Source organism: Hyposmocoma kahamanoa, unplaced genomic scaffold (assembly GCF_003589595.1).
Source record: "Hyposmocoma kahamanoa isolate Upper Pololo Valley unplaced genomic scaffold, ASM358959v1 99879, whole genome shotgun sequence".
NCBI lineage: Eukaryota > Metazoa > Arthropoda > Insecta > Lepidoptera > Cosmopterigidae > Hyposmocoma > Hyposmocoma kahamanoa.
In genome coordinates this window covers 2373030-2394554 of record NW_020656077.1, presented here as the reverse complement: position 1 = coordinate 2394554, position 21525 = coordinate 2373030, and the positions used below count along the sequence as shown (strand labels likewise).

General features: G+C 35.9%; 3 protein-coding genes across 13 annotated transcripts in view; 2 read left to right on the top strand and 1 right to left on the bottom strand.

The window, feature by feature from the left end:
• The window catches only part of LOC113239397 (E3 ubiquitin-protein ligase Kcmf1), a 17539-nt gene extending 14829 nt beyond the window's left edge, over nt 1-2710 (top strand). Inside the window, exons 7-10 of one of the 6 annotated variants that reach the window (XM_026476389.1) lie at nt 282-441; nt 525-562; nt 661-751; nt 1403-2709. In XM_026476389.1, coding sequence (XP_026332174.1) covers nt 282-441; nt 525-562; nt 661-732 — 270 coding nt within the window. In that variant the 3' untranslated portion in view covers nt 733-751; nt 1403-2709. Of the gene's footprint in view, nt 1-281; nt 448-524; nt 752-1402 lie in introns of all 6 variants that reach the window. The other 5 variants (XM_026476387.1, XM_026476386.1, XM_026476391.1 and 2 more) reach the window with 5 other exon arrangements.
• A 3273-nt stretch (nt 2711-5983) lies between these two features.
• On the top strand, nt 5984-9915 carry LOC113239482. The gene is made up of 5 exons (XM_026476512.1): nt 5984-6494; nt 6908-7093; nt 7173-7964; nt 8060-8291; nt 8976-9915. The coding sequence occupies exons 1-5, from the start codon at nt 6324-6326 to the stop codon at nt 9074-9076; spliced, it is 1482 nt and encodes a 493-aa protein (XP_026332297.1). The 5' UTR covers nt 5984-6323; the 3' UTR covers nt 9077-9915.
• A 95-nt stretch (nt 9916-10010) lies between these two features.
• Nucleotides 10011-21525, bottom strand: part of LOC113239348 (glycoprotein 3-alpha-L-fucosyltransferase A-like) — a 21856-nt gene continuing 10341 nt past the window's right edge. For 2 of the 6 annotated variants that reach the window (XM_026476306.1, XM_026476310.1), the window contains one exon: nt 13509-13622. Coding sequence is in view for 1 of the 6 variants with exons in the window: in XM_026476311.1 (XP_026332096.1) it covers nt 10337-10582; nt 11996-12208; nt 12282-12485; nt 13388-13622 (898 nt within the window). In the remaining 5 variants the exon portion in view is untranslated. Of the gene's footprint in view, nt 10583-11995; nt 12209-12281; nt 12486-13387; nt 13623-21525 lie in introns of those variants that run through there. The other 4 variants (XM_026476311.1, XM_026476308.1, XM_026476309.1 and 1 more) reach the window with 4 other exon arrangements.

Genomic DNA, 21525 nt, shown 5'->3' with positions numbered 1-21525 from the left:
AGTTAATCACACTTTAAATTTATATAACATGTAGTAGTATATTAATTTTAAATAATAAATATAGAAGAATATGATAAACTTTACAAATAGGAAGAAAAGTAAGATATTAACAAATGTATGTTAATCAAAATTACTTGTACTACTTTAATTAAACTGCATTACAAAGAAGTTTTAAAACGATGCACTTTAATGTAATGAAAATACATAATGGTTTTAATGACTGTAGTAACACTGTACGTGGACATATCGAGGTGCACTGAATTAATAATCAATTAACACAGGCGGCTCGGCAGCAATTAGAGCGACTGCCACGCAGACCAGCGGCGTCATCGTCATCAGGCGGCGCCACGACCGTGCCGCCGCCCGCGCCCCAGCCCGCGCAGCAGCCCCCGCCACCACAGGAAACAACTGAATCCCAATTTCTACTATCTGGTTTCTTAGGTACAGGTACACGGTTTAATAGAAAGTTTATGCGGTTGTATGACTCGACTACACTAACTTATGAGCCGATTTTTTATGTGAAGGATCGACAAGCGCCCCGGACAGCGCGGAGGCGGAATCGCGCGCGGCGCTGTTGCGCGGGCTGATGCTGGCGTCTCTAGGGCGGCCGGCGCCGCAGACGCGCGCCCCCCCGCCCGCGCCGCGCGCCCCCCCGCAGCCCGCGCCGCAGCCCGAGCAGCCCCTCACCGCCACTGCACCCCCCGCTGCTGCGCAACCGTTACCACGCGCTAAACCACAACCGCGCACCAAGGTATTGCTCAACTTCTAAACTACGCAGGTGATAGTAATAAAGTAATTTTGAGTAGCCTTACCTATTTCTGCAGCCAAACAGTAATTTGAGTATCGCTGTGTTCCGGTTCCGGTAAGGGCGATGGTGAAATTACAGGCACATGGCACTTGTCAACTTATGTCTCAGGGTGTCGGGTGCAGTGGCAGTGCCCCATAATCCCATTGTTCGTCCCGTCACTAATATAATGCACACACTAGGGAAACCTTGTGTCGCGGGTGCCATGGACATGACATGACTCCCAAACTCACGAGAGAAAGAAATGTAGGCTATACATATATTTATAACTGCCTCCGTGGCGGAACGGTTACCATGCCGGACTGCCATGCAGAGGTCCCAGATTCGATTCCCGGGTCGGGAGAAATATTTGTATGGCCTACATTTATTTCTCTCGTGAGTTTGGGTGTAATTTGTGGTTGTCTTCGTGTGTGTCTATGGCACCCGCGACACAGGGTTTCCCTAGTACGGGGCTATGTTGAGTGTGTACGTTATTATTATTATAGGCCGGCCCGAGAATCGAACCCGGGACATTTGCGTGGCAAACCAGCATGGTGACCGTTAAGCAGTTAGACACTAAAACAAGTACATTGTGTGTAATGCAGTGTTTCTGTTTAGGAAGCAGCGGCGCGTGCGCACGCCGCCGCGCGACAACTGCCAGAGGGCAGGTAGGAACGCGTCGCGGCAAGCTCTCGCCCGCGGCCCGCCCCCGCCGGCGCGAGCGCCTCCGGGCCGGCCGCCCTCCTTCCGCGGCGCGGGAGGGCCCAGCGCTGGCGCCCGCTCTTCCCGCCCACGCCCCGTTAGCAGCGCTGATGTCGAGCCCACACTGATATGACCAGCCACTTTGTGACTTGCCTTGGAGCCTAGGTCGTTCGTGACAAGCGCCTGTCGATCGGTATAGGTGTGAGAAATCTCCAGTGATACAAGTCGCACTATTGTCGCACCCGACGCTAGCCGATGCCTCACCGCCGTGTATAGACAGCGGTAGAAAAAAGTATTTACTGTTTACTCGTTAGATAATACGGTAGTCTATTGTAATATTATTTATCCAGCCGCGACCTCGATTCTGAGCGATTCCGGTAATATTGCACTTTAAGGGGTAAAGTTTGTGGCCGTCGTCAATGTTGTTAGTGAGCATCAGTTGTACATATGGAGCCACCGAGGCTCCGACCGGTGATGCGCCCTTTACTGGACTTAATATTGTTTTACGCTAACACTTAGTCTTATTAGTATGCTTATGTTTGTTTTGTTGGCTTTCGAAATATCAGTGTGATTTCCTTTATAGTAGTAATGATTTAACTATTTTTAACTAAATATGGAATGTAAACATTTTAAAACTGTATGATTATGCTGATTTCTTATTGCTTAAGCAAGGGGAACTTCATTTTTAACTTTTATAATATTAACATTGAATTATAATTCGCGTATTTAAATAAATGGCTATATTTATGTGGATTGGTGTTTTGATGTTACAGCACTGGTGACAACAACAGCACCAACAGATGGGTTCCCCAATAAATGTTTTATTTGTGTATCTCCCTCTAAATTGTATATGTATTATACAGGTGTTTAAAATACTACTCACAAATTTTTACCTGCTACTCAAAAGTGCTTATTAGTTATTATACATTAGGTTGATTTCACAGCTGTGCGTACAGTCCGTACGGACTGTCCGCCAGCGAGCCATCCGCATGCGTAGAATCCGCAGTTCTCTGAATCGAGTATTTAATTTAGTGCGGATATTCACAAAAGACAGTCGCTTACAATAAACGCACGGGTGGCTTGTGCGGAGTTCACGCGGAGCAATCTGCGTCACTGTAAAAAGATGTTCTAAAGCACGTGTTACTCCGCTCTGGTGCTCCGCGCGGACGGTCCGCAGATAAATCCGCACTGCTCTGAAACCAGCCTTACAAAACGTTTATATGTACCCTAATTAAATTCTATAATATTAACTTGTTATTTTATTTCCTTGTGGCTAAAGAGCTTCCTTTTTTAGTATCTTGCTAAGTTAGGGTTGGACACCAATACTCCATCATAGCGTGTGTTTTATATGGAAAATCGTCGGCACACTTCAGTATAGGCGGCCCGTTACTATGGTAAAACGGACAATAATATTATGTATGTAAATTACAAAATTGCTAGAAATCAAATTAATTATGAAATTCATTAATGAAGACAAGTCTGCTATGTCTGAAGTTGCTGCAAATGCTTGTCTTTACGACAAGCAGCAAGTAAATACGAATATAAATATGCAATGTTTGTAATTTACAGCACCATGTACTAAATCTATGACGGCACGGCATTGGAATTACCAAGAAAGACAATTTTAAGTATACAGGATTAAAAGTATTCACTACTAAGCAGGGGAAGGGCTTTGTGCAGCAAGAAGCTATGTTTAGAAAAACTACCGTTACAAAGTTCTTTCGTTATTTAAATGAGAGGGTATCAACGAATCACAAATTCACACAAATAGTATCTGTAGAAAGAGGTGAACTAGTGACATTCTGCGCTGTAGTCGGCTCTCCCTGCTGTATTTCTACTTTCAAGACTACATTTTTGAATGGTGGTAGATTATTTAGTGCTGATTATACGTGGCAATCAGGAATGGCACATTCCTTTGATTCACACATCAAATTGTCCCAAGCGATGTATCAAGTACCCCAACCCACAGGTGGGGCAGAATTGCTTAATTCCCATTTTTTGGTAACATCAAAATTTTTAAGTTATTCACTGATATTCAAGAAAAGTAAAGATTAAATTAGTAATGTCTTTTAGTTCCATGGAACTAACATTGTAGATTGATCATAAATTGATCAAAAATATTATGTTCATTTAGTAGCCCAAACTTGAAGTTAAAAGTGTACGAATCTGCACCGCTTCCTCGTATTGATGTAGTGTTTATATGACCCTCCCCCGTCTTTTGTGGCAAATAAAAAAAAGATAAGACCTCTGAATTTGAGACCCGTCGAGGAATTGAGTTGACGTCTGACGTGACGACCTGACAGGCCGGCCACTTGCGGCGATCAGCCACCACTGCACGGAAGGTGAGCTCACGTGCCTCCTGTGATCTTCAATAATAAGATAGGGTACGTGAGAGCGCAAGAGCGCCACCAATAGCAAAGCTCAAGCAGTTGCCATAGCCGAAAACGGTCAGGAGAATTCATCATCATCATCATGTTTCTCTCCATGCTGCAATGCAATATGTTACTATAGACTGGCATAGTGTGAGATAGGTCTTTTAAGCAGTTTCATTTCAGAAACAAGTAAATAAATATGTCAGCTTGCGAATAGGTTTTGTAAGCAGTGATTTGTGAGTGTGATTTTTGATGAAAAACTAGAGTTATACTATCAGCGAAAGTAATAACTTATCTTTTATCTTGGTAATGGTTGCGCAGATTGTTTACATAAATAAAAAATAAGGTAGGGCCAAGAACGGTACCTTGTGGTACGCCACAGAGTGTTTGTTGAGCATCACTTACTAGATTATTGATTATGACCAGCTGTTTTCGGTTATTTAGGTAACTAGCAGATAACTCCATAGCAGTGCCTCTTATGCCTATCTTTTCCAATTTGTCGGTCGGACTTGCTAGATCCAAAAACACTGCCAAACATTTTTTCCTTTGTTACATTTGTGTGACTTGAAATTAGGTCATTAACAGCGTGTTCAGCAGACTTACAGTGAGTGGAGCCATATTGATTCATTACAAATAATATGATACCTACTTATGCAAGTACCTGATTCCTCAGGGTCTTATTTATTAATCGCTCTATTATCTTTGACAACGAAGGTAGTATACAGATAGGTTTGTAATTACTGACACTATCTTCGCCCCGGCTTTAAAAATGCTTTTTATTAGTACTGCTTTTAAGCAGTCAGGGAAAATGCCGTCTCTGAAACTTCTGTTACTAATATGCGTGATGGACGGGACAAGTAAGTACAGGGTCAAGAGCATATCAAACTTGACACTTAAGATTTGAATCCAACTCTATGCCGCTTACGACAAGAACGGTGCAAAGTACAAAGTGTCAAGCTTGATGTGCTCTTGACTGTACATCACCCATTTTCAGTAAGTACCTACTTTTGCAAAAATGTTATCAATACCCGTAGCAAGCAGCTCATAAAAATAAACTGGGTCATGAGTCTTGAGATATTTTTTTAAAGGCAATGTTTTGGAAATACTCAACCTTAGGCTGCTAACAGATTGACTGCATGTTTGCAGTTAATGCGTGAAGTCGTAATCATCTTCACGTATTAACTGCATGCAATCGATCTCGGCTGTATGAAATCGGTTTCGACAGCTTGTCGTTAATGCGTGTAGTCGTTATCCGAGACCTCATAGTTAATGCGTGAAACCGTTATCAACTTCATGCACTCTTGCAGTCGTCGACTTCACGCATGTAACTGCAAACACGCAGTCAATCTGTTGGCAGCCTTAAATTGCTCTTTTTATTTATATGGTTTTTCACACCATAGATTTCGTAAAAGATAAATGTAATAATACAAATACACAGGTTTAAAAATAAAAATGAACAATGATTAAAATTCCCAATAAAGTAATTAACGTATTACTCATAGTACCAAAAGAGAACCCTGCATTAATAGGTTTATTAAAACCTAAATAAAACGTGTATTATCTTAGGATATAAGTACCATTTTGCCAGTGATAATAAAAGAAAAATAACAAAATAGATTTGTTTACATACATTTTTTATTTAGAAATTCATGAAATAAAATGCAATATATCACACGTAAAAAATGGTAGGAAATAGAAATACATAACTGAGCTGAGTTATGAATGTTTATGGGTCATATTCCAGAACTCTACTCAATGCTCAAGTCAGGACTTGAGTATGATTTCAAGTACTAAATACGACTCTAATAGCAAGGACTTAAGTATAATTTCTAGTGCTATCATACTCAAAAACTCAAGTGCTTAGTTGACCATTGAGTAGAGTTCTGGAATACGACCCTAAGTGCTCCAACAGTCTTTAAATAATTACGTATTGTATGTATGTACATCTTAGAGGATGGCAAAAAATAAAGTTTATTAAAATAGAATAATAATGTAACAAAATTTTTCTAAGAGCTAATACTGTACGCTACTGCGCTTGTTATTTTTTCATTATCTAAAATGAATTTGAATGAGATACTGTTTAGAAGGCTAGGTAGTCTATGACCAATGACGGACAGACACCCCAAACAACCAAACGAACCAAACCAAAAGGCTTCTTGAAACCAAACCAAAACATTTAATCCTTGCATTAGTGGTTTGTGATCCATGATCCATGCCATTTTTTATCTGTGCGGCGCGGTGCATGTCATTCGGTTTTTGAACAAACTGAAGACTTGAAGTAAGAAGACTTGTGTAGTAATTAATGCGTTGTGTGTTCATATTTACAATCTATCAAAATAAAGTGGTTGAAATAAAAACAAATTAATGTGTTACCGCTGGATGAACAATAATAAATGAGAAAAGAAAGCACTACATATAATTTTATGGTAAAATAAAGCAATTAGTAAATACACTGAGGTATTGAAATGTCATTTTTTACGGTAACCGCCGCCGCCGGCATAAATGATAACAAAATAGATTTTTCTGACGATTTATTGGACTCCGATGCCGTTGTAGATAAATTAATAAGAGAGTATGACGAATCGTACGTACCCTTACCAGACATTGAACATGAACCTCACATTCTCATATCCAAGGTAAGTTCATGCATCAGTATACACTTTGTTTTAGGTTTGTATTATGGGGACATTACCTTAATAAATCGCTGCTTTTCAAAAACAGTGGCTCAAACCAAGATAGTCCATTTCAATGTCAAAACACAGTTGCATTCAGAATGCTAAATTTTATAGTGCAAAACACACTGAGCTTTTATTAATTAAATTTAAAAAAGTGATCACAAAGACCAATGTATGACTCCTCAGATTTGGAGTTGCATATGCTTTAGTTGTTTCTAAACCGTTTCCCCATGAATTGGTTGATTTTGAGTTAAGCCACTGTACTAGGAAGCCATTGAAATATACTTCACATTCTTTATGATGCGGCTAAGTGGAGTACATTGTAAAGTAATTTTTTATTACATGACTTGTATAGTGAATGATGTCTGTTTTAGGTTCGCAAACATTACATGGATTACTTAATAAAACAACTATCATTAAATTATGAAACAAGTCAAAAACTTGTGAACAAGAGTATTTATTTACCGAGTGCTATATGGCGGTGTGCTAAGACTATTGAAATGAAGGCTGCTCAGATGTGCATGGTAGTACAACTTTACAGAAAATATATTGTTACAGCAGTAAGTATTTAATAAAGTTTAAGCAATAGTTATCAGTTATGTTTTTATTTTCTAGTGTCTACATAGTGCCTCATTTCAGATAAAAGAGCTAAGGACCGACACAAAGCGAGGTAAACTCAACAAAAACTTGTATGAATGCTTACATCGAGCACCAGAGAATGAAAAGAAATTGCAAACCACCTTGAATCCCCCTGATTGTAATTGTCAGTGTCATCGCAGTCTCAAAAGAAGACGACGCAACATGTCTCCTGAATCGCCATTTAACACTGAGAAAATGGTTAAAAATAAGGATAATACATTTCAAATTACCAAACCGCAAGGTTTTACCCAAGTCTTTAAAATAAATGTTGATGTTTCAAACAAAGAGATGCCACAAAACAATTCATCAATAAATATAAGTAAACCAGAAATACACTTTTCACCAAAATCCTCAAAACGTATGTCCATAGAAACCCAGGAATCTGATGAATTAATGGTACAGTTGGAAAAACTGTTCCAAGGAGATCCTAATGATGCTGACTTATTTGAGAGTGCACTCTGTGATACACTTGACTCTGTGGTGAATGATGATATTGCTAAAAAAATACGAAATGAAAATGTTGGTTGTTCTAAACTACTACTTCAAAATCAGGATTCTTTGGTTGGAAATCATTCGGCTGAAATAAAATCTTTAGATGAGAGATTAGTTTCTCTAGAAATGATGTTATCAAATACTACTGAAAACAATAATATGACTCAAGATAAAGTTGATCCACAAAAGGTCAAAAAGCCTAATTCTACTAAGTGGTTGTGTGAAGAATACTTTTTGAAAACTCGTTATTTTGAACTATTAGATCTGATTGGTGATACAAATAGAAAGAAACTTGCTAGGGTAAATAATATGCACTGAACTATATTTTGCAAACTAAATGTACTATAATTATTCCAATTTATTTTAGTAATAAGTTTGTGATAAATGTTTTTTAGATAAAAGAATTGTTACTGGAGCTATTTGGTGAAGACAGTGATGATGAAGGAATGGTTTCACCTCTAGAAGAAACTCCAGAGTTTATTCTCAGTTGCAAGGAGCGGATTGCCCCATGGATTGTTAAACTGTTAACACCTTACTACATCAAAGGGCGTATCAGAGGAAAGGCCTTGTTTAAAGCTTTGGCAAAGCATTTGATAAGACTCATTTATCAGTGCAGTCGGCATCCAAGTAAGATTTTTTATATTTATTAATTACTAAATATAGCCTACCATATAACTGAGTCAGTTCTTAAAGTACTGGCGCAGTGCGGGAGGAGTGACAGTTTATGTAATAGTTTGCCATGCTGCATGTGGGATAACAACATTTTTCTGACTATATTCATTAACAAGTTGATTAAAAAAGTGCCTACCAGATTAATGAAACAATTCCAAAAAAACTATTTAAAAAACTATTTCAGACAAGCCATTGGCCAATTTTTTCAAACAACTTGTTATTGATGAATTGACCAATTGTGGCCTACTGCTTAACTGAGTCAGTAACCACTTTTATTGTTCTACAGATATACTAAGAACCATTTTTATCTTTGTCATACTTGTCTGTCTATATATTGTGGCCCTTCTAACTTGTCTAAAGTTATCTATTGTTTTGATGAAGTAATAATAAAAAATATTTTTACAAGGAACTTTAGCTAATTCCAAGACAATATTGTTTATTAAAAGTGTATCACATAATTATTCATATAGTATCCAAAGTAGTTTGTAAGTATTTGCTTATACAGCAGGGCCTGTGCAGCTTTAAATACCTGCAACTTGCATTTGACCTCTTGTGATCTCCATGGATGAACTTCTATTTCTATTTTCTTTCTGCTGAATTATTGCAACAGTTACAAAGTAACACATTTATTTGTTTCAGCTGAATATGAAGTACAAAGCTTTGTATCAGATTTTTTGGAAAACCACAAAATGATTACATGTGAAGCAGATTATAAACAATTTAGGATTGAAAATATTTAGTATAATTACTAACGATATTTCTTGTTGAATTTGTTTACCAATGAGTATGTTTTGATGTGCTGAAGAAGTGTTAATGTGACTGTGACAAATATTTTCGTTTTCATAGGTGCACATTCAATTGATTGATTTTACTTAAATATATCCTGTGACTTGGTACAAAGTCAAGAGCTTGTCAAGCTTGACATTTAAGACTTAAATCCAACTCTATGCCGCTTACGATAAGAACAGTCCAAAGTACAGTGTCAAGCTTGATGTGGTGTTAACTGTATAAGAAGTGCTTAAATAATATGGACTGTGTAGGTAAGTTTTGTACCAAGCCACATATATAAATTGAAACAAGATTTTTGTCTCTGCTAATGGCATTGGTATATTTACTTTTATGGACCTATGGATTGATCATTCAGGTAATTCTGATGCTGGGTGTAATAAGACGGTATATGTATTTTTTGTTATTGTCAGCAATAACAAAGAATGCATATACCCGATTTTAAAACTAAAATCTAACTATTTTGTGAAACATTTAGTGTGTTAAGGGATAGTTCATGAAAACAAATATTGTAATGTGTTAAGTAACGTGGATTCGTAGTTTGTAGTACATAATATGTACATACGTGCTGTGTGATGACAAAGCACTAAGTATTAGTGCAACATTTTCGCTAGAAAACATTAACTGGAAATTTATTATTTTAAGAATACCTACAGTGTATTTTCGTGGTCGAAGTCTCGAAATAAGGGTGAAACTTGTTTTTTTAGGACACTGAGTGTGTAAATCACGTGGCACAGTGCTTTTTTCTGCTGTTCTAATATAACACTATCTGGGAACAGTGTTTATCACATGGCAGAACATCCAAATTGTTTTTTTTTGTTGCACAAGTTTGATCAGGTAAATCATTGGGTACATACTGTGTACAAACAAAATCTACAAAAAGTAGCCATTGCGGGTTTATTTTTATTAGTTGTTGATGTTTGAAAAAGTGTTATAGATTGTGAAAATAACTAATAGAATGCACGTAATTAAAAGGTTTTAATGATTACATAGTTGTCTTTACATCACATGGCAGAACATCCAAATTGTTTTTTTTTTGTTGCACAAGTTTGATCAGGTAAATGGTACATACTGTGTACAAACAAAATCTACAAAAAGTAGCCATTGCGGGTTTATTTTTATTAGTTGTTGATGTTTGAAAAAGTGTTATAGAATGTGAAAATAACTAATAGAATGCACGTAATTAAAAGGTTTTAATGATTACATAGTTGTCTTTACAATTTATTCCTTTTACTAGATGTTGAATTATCTTCATCAGACTTTCTCTTGGTAGTTGGTTTGAACCATGCAGTCAGAGTTTTCTGGGTGGTGGGTGTTTCAATCATCCTTTTGTTGCATTCTGTTGATTTATTCCTGGAATTGTTAACTGCTGTGGAAACCTTGTGCCACTTAAGAATTTTGGCAGGCTTTAAATAAGCCAGAGCCATATCAGACCCCACTTCGTCAATGTCTAACCATGCCTGAAAACATTTATTTGTTACCTATAATTGGCATTGGTACAGGTTCATGAGCACATCAAGCTTGACACTTAAGATTTAAATCCAAGTCTATGCCACTTACGACAAGAACGGTCCAAAGACAAAGTGTCACGCTTGACATGCTGTTGTGAAACTGTACCTAAAATTGTTACCCTTTAAAAGATTTCGTATTTGTTGGTGCCCAGACTAATAATAAAACTTAAAGAATACAAAAGAGCAAACCCTAAAAAGTAAATAAATTCATCATCTGTCTGCCTACTCTCTTTGAGATCAACCCAACAAGCACAACTCAGTGGGTCTACCATTAATAAAGCTTAGCTCCATCATCAGCAATGGTCAGAACAGGGTGTTCAAATGAGTAGATAAACGTGTGTTTAGATTCTATAGTTACAAGGAGTGACTTGGACTGGTTAAAAACCAACTTCAGCTTTCTGGATAAGTAGTTTTATCTTAAGATGCAGTAAAACTATTTCCGGAAATCCGAAATGTGAATAGGTAATAATTAATATTTGGTGGTTTTAACCACTCATAAGAGTGGTTATACTATGTATGTCACTCCTTATATCTATACTTTAAATAGCTTTGCAGTTTTTCATCAGACGAAGCTAAGACCCATCCCGATTTAGCCTTCAAATAAAAAATTGATTTGATGCTCGTTTGAAGCCTTTGTGTCACAAAGGCCGTTTGAAGCCTTTGTGTCACAAAGGCTTCAAACTAGAAACTCCTCTTTTTGCGTCGGGTTTTCAATGTGTTGTTATATTTGTGTTGTTTGGTTATGTACGTTTGATTTAAAAAATAATTGTTTGTTGGAAGGGTTATGTGAGTAAAGTTAAGAGTTTCTTGGTTAATAGCTCACCAATTCTCAATGGTTACAAATAGTTAAGAACGTAATCTTTGAATAATAAAAGCTAGACTACTTGGGTACATACACTTAATTTAATTAAAGCAAAATACAGGTTTCTTGTAAAATACTAAATCTAATACAACTATATTATATCACAAATAACAACAAAATTATTTATTTATTTATTATTAAAGTTTTGTTGTAGGTACTAACCCACACCTTTTAGATCTATACTTGGTTGTAAGGTAATAAGTTCAAACATGCAAGCATCCTCCCCAACTAACCCCCATCCTCGCCCTTGCGTTTTGCACTGGACTACTGTTTACGCTGGCGCTAGCGCTTTTTTTTGTTGTCTATTGACAGCCGAACATTTTTAATTTTGTTCGGAAGTAAAATCTAATGACATTAAAAGTCATGGAACAGCAATATAATCCTGCAAAGTTGTTAGTATTTTACAAAAGCACATCTTAAATTATCATTACCAGTAGCATCTAAATGACAGTAGTTGGGCTTTAGCTAATGATGCCTGTTTTCACAATATAGGTACTAACTTGTATTTGTTCCTCTGTTTCCAACATTGCTGGCATTCTGTGGTGAAGCCAACTGAGTGTTGTATTGGAGTCCATAGTTATAACAGAATAAGAGTATATTACAGCATGATCCCCTTCCCATACATTGTACAGCCCAGCCATGTACAAAAGTTTGATTCCCGACCATCCCTTATCTTCACTAAAACTATTATTCCAGGTATCAGGTTCATCTATCTACAATATGAGTACAAAATTAATTATTATATTTTATGGAATTCTCAAAGATTACTTCAGAAAAGTAAAGAACCTTCACTTCATCCTCTTGCTGTGCATAGATGTAGTAAGGTTGCTTGACTTTAGATGATTTGTTAGTTGTTTGCCATTCATAGAAGCCCTCCACTACAATGACACATCTACCACCACCTTTGAGGATTGGACTGTAAAGTTTTGAATTTTTTATATTCTCCAAACGGCAGTTGTTTGTACTGAGGTTATGTGATCTGTAGTCTCCCTGAAAATGAGTAATAAAACAGGTTACTGGAGAAAAAGCTTTGCTAGAAAAACTACAATGATTGAAAACAAACATTATGCATTGTTTGAAACATAATTTTTCTAAGCAAGTATTTTATTAAGTATCAATGGTAAAAACAAAGGTATAAATAAATATTTGAATTGGCTTTTCAGTAGACCTTGGATAAGGTTTAAATTGATATTTATTCATAATTGTCAAGTTTCAGACACTTAAAATGTTTAAACACATCTGATGTTATCACTCATGGGAACTTAGATTTACTCACTCTTAGTTTAAAGGCTTTATGACAGAAATGCTGCCTGATAAGTTGCAGAATGTACTGACAAGAAGGCAATTGTTTGATAGCCAGTGATTGGAACAGAGGGAGTTAATTTAGGTAAACTAAACAAAAATGTGGACATTCCCTTCTACAAAACCTAGGACTTCTCGGAACTCATTTGAATATGCATATTATTTATAGAAATTTGAGTTCATTGGTGACAAATTAGTATTTCCTATTAAGTATTTGCTACTAATTGTTGTCTCAAAAATAATATTGTAATTGTGTTTCTACAGGTACTTACATATTTAAATACTTCAGCCATTTAAAAAATAAACATGAGACCTTTAGTCGGAATTAAACATTTAAATTAACCACTTTATTTTTTACTATTTATTAAAAACAATCAGTAAAAAATAAAGAAATTTTATATTCATTGATGACGAATTGGGTATGTCTATACTAAGAATATGTTTATACTTCAGGTAGATTAACTACCTCAATTCCGGTCACTGGTTATAGCACAAAAGCACAACAGCTGGAATTTCAGGTGTTGAAGATGGCCTGTACTAATATCGTAACTTGATATTAGGTTAATGTATGCATGAGTGATCTTACTTACTTTGTGCCAAGGTGGTATTATTCCCCACATCATGGGTTTCAATGCAATAGCAGCAGTATTTTTGAACTTCCTGCTGGATACAAGCACCGGTGTGATGTCACTTGGTGCAATATTATAAGAAGGTGTGTATGACTTGCCAGCATTATGTTCCTCCAACCACTCAGGCTTTTTGTACTTATCTTCATTCTTAGGTCTGTAGCTACAAGCACAACGCAATTGATCTCTACCCAATGACCTATAAAATCATTTCATTGTTTAGAAGGAAACAAGGATCATCTCGCTGCCAACCTATACCAAAACTTCATAATACAATGAGTATTCATTTTTGACTACAGTAAATTCATAAAAATGTTACTAATGTTAAGAATAGTATAGTAATTTCTCACAGTTCTTGACAGTCACAAACTTATTTATGGAGCAATGTATACAATTATATTGTAAGATTGCTGTTCGTATTCTAAATTTACCATTTATATTTGCCTATTGTGGAACTAGAAAAGGTGTTCAGATTCTGCGCACTTGTATAACAAAAATCCATAGGAGTAATCTGTTGTTGTTTAGGTTTGTTATATTTATTTATATTATTTGTTTTCATTTTTATCCATATGATATAAATGTAAACAAATATTGCAAAGAACCTCTAAGAGTTTCTTACTAGATAACAGTAGATAAGGAATGTTTAACAATATGATGATTTCATATTAAATTTGTTCACCTAATGATATAATCAAGTTCAAGTTTTTACACATTGGAAATGAAACTATTTGTTGGGATCTAAATCATGAAAATTTGCTATTTTTTCAAACAAACCAAACTTTTGGGCTCTTTATACATATATCCCGTGCCTATTATCTAATATAAGTGTGACAAAACTCTCCAACAGTATTATAATATTTTTTTACTTTAAATTTACCTACTTAAACTAAAATCAAAGACTTACAAGCCAGTACGCCCGCACATTTCTTTAAAACTTAACGTAATTATAAGTTTTACACTCTTTGTATTTGTAATAAAAACAAGAGTAAATTGACTTGCGTTGGTTCAAAGCTAAAATGTGAAAAAAATATTTTGTTCCATCCTCGGACAAAATCAAAAAACTTTCTTCCACATACTTTTTTTTTCTTTTTATACTTTGGCACTATGGCGTCCAGTTTTTGGCCATATGCAATTTCCACCGAGTTGCAAATTTTTGATAATTCTTCCAAATAAATATTTTCTTGCTTCTTGAGATTTCAGGATAATTATTATTGTCGTTGCAGTTGTTGTTGTGGAACTTTGGTTGGGTTTATGGATATTAATATGAAATTAAGAACGGGGAAAGGAAATCGCGAAATAAAAATCAAAGCAAACGGAATTTTGGAAAAGTGATCAACAGGATAGGATAGGTGGTAAGTAAATCTAACCAATGATGGATGGAATTTATGAAAGGAAATGGAAATGAGATAACTTGAACTACCATTACAAGTTCCTTTTTGTTTTGTTTCTGTCACTTCGCGGTTTGCATTTCTGCCTATGCAAAACGGGCAAACTTATTTACGGAATACTACGTAAGTACGGAAAGGAAAATAATTTGGAAGAAAGGATCCGGTGAGTGCGATTAAGGTTAAATAGAAATACCTAAATATAAAAAAGTATGAACAAATGTAATATATAGCTACATATTTATAGATAATAGAACTAATAAATGATAAAATATATAAGCTTTACAGTATTAGGAAGAGGGAAGTCAATGGAGATGAGGACATGGTATAAAAAGGAATGATCGTATAAAGGAAGATCAGTACAATATGATTTCGATCACCTCTGTCTCTCCACACTCGCAAAGATTCCTGTCTATAATTTTAAACTTGGCTAAGTAGGTCGGACAAGACACATCCCCCAGTCTCATGCGAACCAGTACACTTGTGGCCAACTATCCAAATTTAATTTTGGAAAACCAAGACTTAGTAGGAATAGAATTGTATACTCGCATATAACGACCTCTACATTCAGCTGCTAACAGTCCAACATTCCTGCCAGGAATTCCTGACATAAATCATCGCCAAATTCGTTAATTGCCTGTGATGCCGCAATGACTCGGCACCCAAGGAACGCTACAGAATAACCTTTTAATGTACACTCACTGATGAAGTAAATTTCTAGTTTCTAATATAACGGGGCAAATCAGCTGGTTTAAACTAAATGCATTGAGATGCATTTAGTCATAAACTAAATGGAAACTTAGGCAATTATTATATTATAATAAAAAGATTGTAATGCGCTCATAGAGTCGGAAAATATTATTTAACTTGGCTATTAGAATAAACTTTACACATATAAACAAACCAAAACATTCTCCGGTGAACACAGAAGTTTCAAGTGGTACTTAATCTTTTGGACTATTTTAGATTGCTGATGATAACTCGTTACAGTAAATGTTGGAATGAAAGCTTTTAATTTGTAAGTCTCTAAACAAGGATTATTAATAAAATTGTTAGCATCATCGAAATGAGTAAACGGTAGAGCCAGTATATTTCGTCCAATACGTTTTAAACTTCCATTCACTATATTTTTCACTGATTTTTTTTTATGAATGTTCCTAAATTGCACTGGATGTAAAGTAGCACGTTCTTTGTATCACATGATATTCTACTGAATAAAACTGAATAACTTAGGTGTTAGAGGTGTGGCCCTCAGCTGGTTGGCTTCTTATTTAGAAAAGAGAAAACAGGCTGTAGAAATAAAATACCAAACAAAAAATGGCTATGTAGAGTTAGCAAAATCGCAATATAGAGTCAATGCATGTGGTGTCCCGCAAGGTAGCGTTCTCGGCCCGCTATTATTCTTGCTGTACATAAATGACCTACCAGAGATTACCCAACACAAATGTATATTGTTTGCAGATGACATTTCAGTCATAATACCATACAAAAATGACATTTTTAACCATGAATCAGACATTAATAATACAATAGATTTAATAATAAATTGGCTAATTGACAATAATTTAACTGTAAACTTGACAAAAACTAAATTCATTCAATTTGGTACAAGTCGACAAACTAAAATGAAACTTAATATTAAATCAAGGATGTCGGTATACAGGAGGTAAACTTAACAGTATTCTTAGGCGTAGAAAGAGACAGTGCCTGCAACATTGGTCGCAACATGTGGTGGCATTAATAAACAAGTTACATCGCTACGTATACGTTTTGAAGAGGTTGCGAAATGTGTCATCACCACACACAGTTTTGGCTGCCTAAAATAATGCAACTATAGTTACATTAGTTATTAATTAAATATATATATATATATATATATATATATATTAAGATAAAGATAAAGATAAAGATAAATAAGATAAAGATAAATTTATTTCAATATTACTTAATCTAATACAATTATAATGAAAACAATGTAATTGAAGATAAAATATTAAAATAACAGTAATAAACAAAACAACAAAAAATCTAAATTATATAAAATAATCATGATAAAATTAAACATTTTAATCTTAGTGCCTAACAGTGCAATTGCGATGTCTAAACTAAGTACATGTGTACCTGTATTTTTGGCATAATAGTGCATTTTTCATAACAAAGCTTAAAAAAAAAAAGATTTTATAAATTTAACAAATAAAAGATAAGTAGTTAAACATTACATATTATATAAATATAAATTATGAAATAACTTCCAACAAGTTCTCGGTATCATTGTAGGTTTTACTCTTAACCCAAAATTTGACGGTCTTTTTACATTCAGTTTTATTCATATGAAAATAATGCAAAGTAGAATTTATTTTAAAATAAAGGAATGTGCCAAGGAAGCAGAAGAATCTATGTGAGTGTGCTGTGCCGAGTTGAGTACGAGATAAAAAGGGATCGTGTCGTCTTTGCTTAGTTACAGTCATGTAATCATATGGAGTAATTGAGTGCTTTTTCATAATTATTTGCAGGATAAACAGTTGCCGAACAGATAGAACATCGCACTCGTTTAGTAATTTGTGGGTTGGGTAATCGAAAGGACGAAAGTTGATCACTTTAAGAACAGCTCTCTGCGCTCTTTCCAAGTGTATCAGAGCGGTCTCATGTGCACCGCCCCAGGATGTAACGCAGTAAAGTAACAGTGATTGACAAAGGGCTAAATAAACTGATTTGAGAAGGGCGCTGCTGGCCGAGTATCTTAAATTTTTAAATACATAAATTAATTTTCGAACTCTAGAAGTTAGCGCCAGTATATGCTGTTTGAAATTGAGATGTTGGTCAATTATGACACCTAAATATTTAATATTGCTTGTGCTGTCCAGTTTTGAGCAAGTACAGAGGCATCCAAGAGATCGAGGGCCAACACAATTGTGAACTACTATTGAGTAAGCATTCTCAACAGGTTGTGAGGAAATATTGTAGGAGAAAGTGATGTATTTAGTTTTGGTAGTATTAAGTGTCAGGGCATTTGCTCTAAGCCAGTCGGTTACCGAGTTAAAACCAAATTGAGCTTGTGTAAAGATTTCATTCCAACTTGGGGCACTGAATAATAGAACTGTGTCATCAGCGTAAGATATGATCTTGCCACCAGAGAGGGGGAGAGCGCATAGTTGATTAATATAGACAAGGAATAAGATAGTCCCTATGATGCTTCCTTGGGGAACACCATATTCAACCGGTAATTCAGCACTCGTTATTTTGTCAATAGTCACGCGCTGTTTTCTGTCAGAAAGATAGTCCTGTAAAAGTTTGAGCTGTATTCCTCTAATTCCAAGTGCTTCTAACTTGTTTAAAAGTATTGGTATGTTTACAGTGTCAAAAGCTTTTGCGAGGTCAAGGAATATTGCCAAACATTTATTCCTCAAGTCCAAATTTCTTACGATGTATTCCGTCAGCTCATCGACTGCGTCGTTTGTCGATAGTCCTTGTCTGAACCCACACATTGGGACGTCGAGAGAAGTTTCTTCGTTTCTAAATAGTTAACAAGCCTTTTGTAAATTATTTTTTCTAGTATTTTAGAGAGAGATGGTAATATGGCAATTGGTCGGTAATTGTTAATATTGCTCTTATCACCGCTTTTGTAAATAGGTTTTACAAGGGCTGTTTTTAGTACTTTGGGAAACGTTCCTGTCGATAGACAGAGATTAAATATGTAAGTCAGGGGTGAAATCAAATGTAATCTATTTTGTTTAATGAAAGAACAAGGTATTTTGTCAATTCCTGTCGCACAGTCATTTCTTAAAGTCATAATAATATTTTCAATTTCGAGTTCGTCAGTGTTGTTTAAGACAAACGAGTGCAGTTGTGAAGCGCGTGACGAGGTCATGGTTGTAGTTGAAAGCGGAAGGTTTATTTCCGCTTTTTCAGCTAAAAGTTTTCCTACACTAGTGAAGAATTCATTTGCTGCGTTAACAGTTTGCACTGTATTGTCTGCATCTACAATTCATTGTAGAGCGGACGATTTCGAGTTAGTCATGTTCGTGATATTTTTGATGACTTTCCATAATCTTTTTTTATCATGACCTGCATTAATTATTTGCAACTTTTTGTATTGACGTTTCAATTTCTTTAATAAATTGTTACAAAAATTTCTATATCTATAACAAGTAATTTTAAATATTGCATTATCCGGAAACTGAACAAATTTTTTTGTGTAATTTATCTCTATTTTTAATACAGCGCAGCAAACCTGGAGTAATCCAAGGTTTAAGTATTTTATAGCGGCGCGTGAATGTTTTGTTTGTTGTATTATTTTCTATTATTTTAGTGAGCGAACAGATCAAATACTCCATCGCTGCGTTAGCATCACTTGAATTGTATATTGGAGACTTATCTAAGTTTGCAAGTTCACGAGACACGCCCTCCTTATTTAGTTCTGTATAAGAATTAAAAGATTGTGTTCTAATTAAGTTTTTTTCTAGGCTTAGTAATAAGGTATAGTGGTCAGTTAGAGTAGTTTTTAATACTATAGTTTTTACGGTAAGGATGGTTTTGGCTAATATATGGTCTAAGCAATTGTAGTCTCTCGTCGGATGTTGATGAGTGGGGAGGTAGCCACGAGAAGCTGCTTGATTTAAGTATTCGCCGGAGTTGCTATCTTCATTGTCAAACTTAATGTCAATATTTAGGTCACCAAGAATAAATACGTTACGGAAAGATGAAAGTGATTTCATAATATCACTTAGGGAAAGTAAAAAATTTGTGATATTTCTGTATGAGGGGGAGCGATAAATTGCTACAATTGCAATGTCATTCTCAATTTTTAAAGTCAAACTGTTAGCATCCACTATTTTAGGTTCCTCTATCAATACGTTGGGTATGTCGTTTTTGACGTAAAAAGCTACTCCATCGTTCTGTAATACGTTGCTTTCCTCACTAACATACGAATTATACCCATCCAAGTGTGGAATTGAGGACGTTTTGGGTAATCTACACTCAGTTAAAACAAAGATGTCAGGCTCAAAATTAATAGGGTTTAGTAACGATAAAAGACCGTCAAAATTACAACTTGTACTTCTAATATTTTGTAGAACTATTTTTAAATTAGAATTAGACATGGAATTAAACATGGGGCACTGATCTGGGTCGCATGTTATGGATTTATATTCGCAAGTTGCATCAATGTCTTGGGCTAGATCATTTACAATGGAGTCCGTGTTTGTGCTGTGGTAGAGAAGGAACGCGGCGCTCTAGGCGCCCTCATAATCAGTATTACTCACGTGTCTCGCTATTGCGCTCTTCCTAGCAGGACATTGTTCATCTCCTGTTTTATGATTACCTGGTTTGTTAAAGCGTACACAGGTGGCGCACTTCGCGGGTTCCGCGTGCTTAGTACTCTCCTTGATGGAGTGGCCTGCACCGCCGCAGTGGCCGCACGTGGGCTCTGTATCCCGGCAGAACTTTGCTGAGTGCCCATACTGTTGGCATTTGTAACATCTAGTTACGCGTGTGTAATCTCGAACCGCACATGAAGACCAGTTAATGTAGACACGTTGCTGTTCTATGAGTGTCCTCCGAATGGGAGCACACACTTCTAGCACATAGTTACAGATAGCCTCGTCCTTTTTGCCTGACTTATGACTAAATTTAATTGCGCTCTCTATGTTGCTTTTATTTAAGCTAGGATGTTTCTCCGACAAATTTTGATCGTACAAGCAGTCAAATAATTCCTTATTTGACATGACATGCATGGGGCACACCCAATAATATTATCTTTGGCCGTTTTTGTTCGCATCTTCTAATTTCAGGCCTGATTTTTTCAGTTGTTCAGACTGTTTGAGCTTTAGTATGTCTTCCTTACTCTCCGTGCTTATAATAACTCCTCCACATTTTGTTTTACGCATACCGCTGATATGCAGTTTCAATTCTTCAGGCTTAATTAGATTCTGAACAATTTTTCTAGTGTCATCGCTCGACGCATCTTTATTGGGTGGGTAAATAGCAATACTGTTCGATGGACATACTGAGGGCAAACCACTCTTCCTAACTATGTCCGCAAAAGACTGGGTTGATACTCTGGGGCCTGACTGTACGCAAGATTTTAAGTCTTTTAATTGGTCACCAACATTGACTTGATCTTTCAATGTGCTGATCAAAGAATTGGCTGAAATATATTTTTGTTTTAGGGACTGATATTACACCGCCAATTGAGAGACGCCTCCAAGTACTGACCTGCTAATGTTGCTAATTTTTAGCTTCTGCTCCGTATTCAGTTTCCCATCTCCAGAAATAGTGCAGATGTCATTCAGGCATTGTTCTATTTGACTCATCCATCTCTGAATTTCATGAGTCGAGACCGCGTCTATAGTCAGTGCAGGCGTAGAAAGGGTGAGGGCTGAGGCTTGAGCTGGGGATGGGTCCAATTCCACGTGCCGTCTAACGGGAGGTGGGCTACGATTCGTCATCGTACTTCTGTTAAACGGGCTACTCATTCTTCATAATTTGAAAGAAGCACAAGGACACACGTAGCATCACAAAACACAAAGTGAAAAGCGCTGATACAGCGGCGACACAGTTACAGGTTTATTATTTATTAAATTTAAATTATATAATGCTAGCAGACACGTCCGTCTCTGCAGCGTGCTAATAGAGAAAAAAAATCCATATATATATATATATGGATTTTTTTATATTAGATTTTTATATACTATATATATATATATATATATATATATA